Below are 3224 nucleotides of genomic sequence, written 5' to 3'. Positions count from 1 at the left end.
AAAAAAAAAAATTCCCCAGAACATTATGACCAGGAAGTCAGTGATACTCTCTCTACTTTAGTTCTAGAACCACATTACCAGGAAAGTTCAAAAATTTTGCCGCCAGAACCCGAACTATATGTATAAGTTAAACAAAGTCGAAGGCATTTCCAATGACGAACTTCATAAAGAACGGAGCATCCTAGGAAGAATAGAAGATCTACATAACCCAATTTTCCTGTGATTTGTTAATTCACATCGATAAAACCAGTTGTGTGGAGAGAAAAGCCAGGTCAAATAATTGTTTTGCAATATACCCAACTCCTAAACGTCAGAGAACTTCTGATGGTGGGGCAGGAAATTTTTTATAAGTACCTCAGTCATACCATGCCTCAGGATACGATAATAAACGGGTACAGATGTGTGCTTTATTGAATATTCAATCTCATTTCAGGATCCACTTAAAGCATGTTAGGGATGGCTAATAATCTTAATTTATATGAAGAGAGAGAAAGAGTACAAGTCTGGCCACTTTTTTCACTCTATATTTAAGGTTATAAGCCAATTTGCAAACATCTTCCCCTCTACAGAGATAGAGGAGTATGTGTGTGTGTTACCAAACTAAACTTATTTATAAGAAAATTAAGTCATGTTCATCAGATGACAAACACGAGCATTTGACTACCCCACCCCTCTGCGAAACAACCTGGGTCCCAACCGCTGGCATGGAAACTTGTTGGAGGCTAATCCGAGGGCTTGTAAAAGCTAAAACATCAAGTAACCAAGTTTAACCACTCAAATCCTTGTACAATTCTTCAACAATTTGCACCTATGTCATGTGGTGTGGGGAATTATACTCCCCCTCCACAAGCACAACCCTCCCCGGACCCCTCCCCCACCCCCCAAAAAAAATAAATAAATAAAAAATAAATTAATTAAAACATTGAGTCAGTTACCCAGGCCATACTCAACACACAAATAGAACGTATGGGCAGATACAGATGGCTGGAACTCCCAGATCACTATGCAGCTCATTTGGTAGCAATAGCTCAATGAAAGTGAAAAGAAGATCAAACAGACTCATTGCAAAGATAGAATTACCAAAATAGAATTTCACCTTCCTAGATAGATATTGATCGTACATGGTCAGAAGGCCCAATCTGAACACAGGTTCAGTTGCAAAAACCGGAGCAGATAGTCCTAGTTGCTTCATTGCATAAGGTAAAGCGCCCAAATGAAGTGTGTCGGGATGTGATAGCAAGACAGCATCCACAGTTGAAGCTACCCTGATCACAATTGCAAGCTTCCTCAGCATAGAAAATCAGAAGTGGTAATAAGAGTTTATTGCTATACAAGAACTATCCAGACACAGAATCCTACTAAATCCAGGGAGCCAGCGAAGAAAATGAAAACAGAATAACTCATAAAATCAACAACTCAAGTCTTTCTATTAGGGCCCTGCTTCAAGGCACCAACCTGCCTAAAGCTTATATAGTCTCCCTACACGACGAGCCAATTCATCTTAATAGCAACAAATATCAAAATTCATCACCAACATACCATTTCCACTTAAATCATGTAGTGCAATTTCAAGTGAAGGTGTTGAATCGACGGTATGCAATAATTAAAACCAACCCTTGCAGTCCTTGAGAGGAAAGAACCTATTTCTTTCTAAAGGCGGCCTTTCACAGTCTGCATTATGAATTTTATTTACCTTGAATTCGCAATGGAAACATATGTGCAGTAAACTACTCAAAAATGTACATAAGTATAACCTGGAAAGAGGTTGAAGCAGGGAGGTATCAAAGTGGTCGTTCCAACCGCAATCAATGAGGAAATTGAAGCCATCGACTGAGACTAAATAGGAAAGTGGGTTCTCATTGTACACTCCACACAGTGGCTTCACTTGCACTGATGTTCCCATTTTTCTTTATGATTTTCCTTTGATTCTCTTTCTCTGTTTACGAAAAACTGTGCTTCCTGAATCAATTGTGAGGATTTTTCTCTGTGTATAGAACTCCGGTGGAGGGAATTTGGGGAAGGGTTTTAGAAGTTGAAAAGGGAGGATCCGGTTTAGATAGGAATGAGAACCGGGTCAGATCGCGGGCTAGCCCAATGTAAAATGGACAAGAACCTGGAACCGAATCCATTGAAATATATACATTTTGTTTTCATAATCATAATTTTAAAAGAGGAAATTACGTCAAGAACTTCAAAAACTTTTCAAATTTTAATTACAATGTATTTTTTATTCCACGAATAATGACTTTCGTTGAAAAAACGCACGTGCACATAAATAGAAGTAACAAAGAGGGGAGAACGAGATTTACGAGGGTGTATTCAACTAAGATTTTTAACGACTTTTATAGATTTTTTAAATTTAAAGTGGGTGACTTTCGTAGACTTTGTGAACTTTTAAGTGATTTCTATGGATTTGATAATAATTAGTAAAAAAAAGTTTATCATCGATTTCTATGGACTTTTACAAGAAACTTTTAAAGATTTTTATTTTTATTTTTAAATATTAAATATATATAATGTAGTATTTTTAAACGACTTCTTATACATCCAAATCATCCACTACTCATATAATTGAAAATGCAAAGCAATAAATTGTATTTTTCATGTCAATTTTTTCCCCAAAATAAAAAATAAAAAAATCTAGTTACATCAAGTAGATTAACAAATAATCAAAATATCAAAAAATTTAATAGTATTTTAGCAATGATCAACCAAAAAAACATGAAACATTTTCAACATCATTCCACGTATTAGCCGCTATAGAAGCCCTCCATGCATTAACATTCTATCCTTGTTCTTGACTCTCAAAAAATGGTCCAAAGTCTTCCCCCTCATTAATCGAAGAAGACGAATTTTCATTGTCTAGTTCAATTGGGAATTCATCAGAATGACACTTTTTATGGAGAAAATTGTGTATTCCTACACAAGCTAATATGAGTTCTGCTTGTATACGATATGAAAATTGAGGAGCCATTTTGGAAATTTTGAATCTCGATTAAATATACCAAATATCCTCTCAACTACATACCTCAAGGAAGCATGACAAAGATTAAACAACTCTTTTGTATTTTCAGGGTCACGACCTCGATCAGTAAAATCTTAAAGATAATAATGGACACTTTTAGAAAGAGTTAAGAACTGACGTCGATTTGAAAATCCATAATCTCCCAAAAATATTTACCCGCATATAAATACTTGTAAAATTAACAAGTAACTTATAATAT

The 3224-nt window shown here is 35.5% G+C and overlaps 1 protein-coding gene across 1 annotated transcript in view; it reads right to left on the bottom strand.

Moving 5' to 3' along the window:
• LOC111406786 (cleavage and polyadenylation specificity factor subunit 2) overlaps positions 1 to 2064 on the bottom strand; it is an 8526-nt gene extending 6462 nt beyond the window's left edge. The window contains exons 1-5 of the mRNA XM_023036161.1: positions 1755 to 2064; positions 956 to 1265; positions 665 to 744; positions 500 to 563; positions 355 to 405 (exon numbers count right to left, since the gene is read on the bottom strand). Of these exons, the coding sequence (XP_022891929.1) occupies positions 355 to 405; positions 500 to 563; positions 665 to 744; positions 956 to 1265; positions 1755 to 1903 (654 nt within the window). The 5' untranslated portion in view covers positions 1904 to 2064. The remainder of the gene's footprint in view (positions 1 to 354; positions 406 to 499; positions 564 to 664; positions 745 to 955; positions 1266 to 1754) is intronic.
• Between the last annotated feature and the right edge of the window lie 1160 nt (positions 2065 to 3224).

This window comes from Olea europaea, chromosome 12 (genome assembly GCF_002742605.1).
Source record: "Olea europaea var. sylvestris chromosome 12, O_europaea_v1, whole genome shotgun sequence".
NCBI lineage: Eukaryota > Viridiplantae > Streptophyta > Magnoliopsida > Lamiales > Oleaceae > Olea > Olea europaea.
This window is presented reverse-complemented; position numbering and strand designations above follow the sequence as displayed.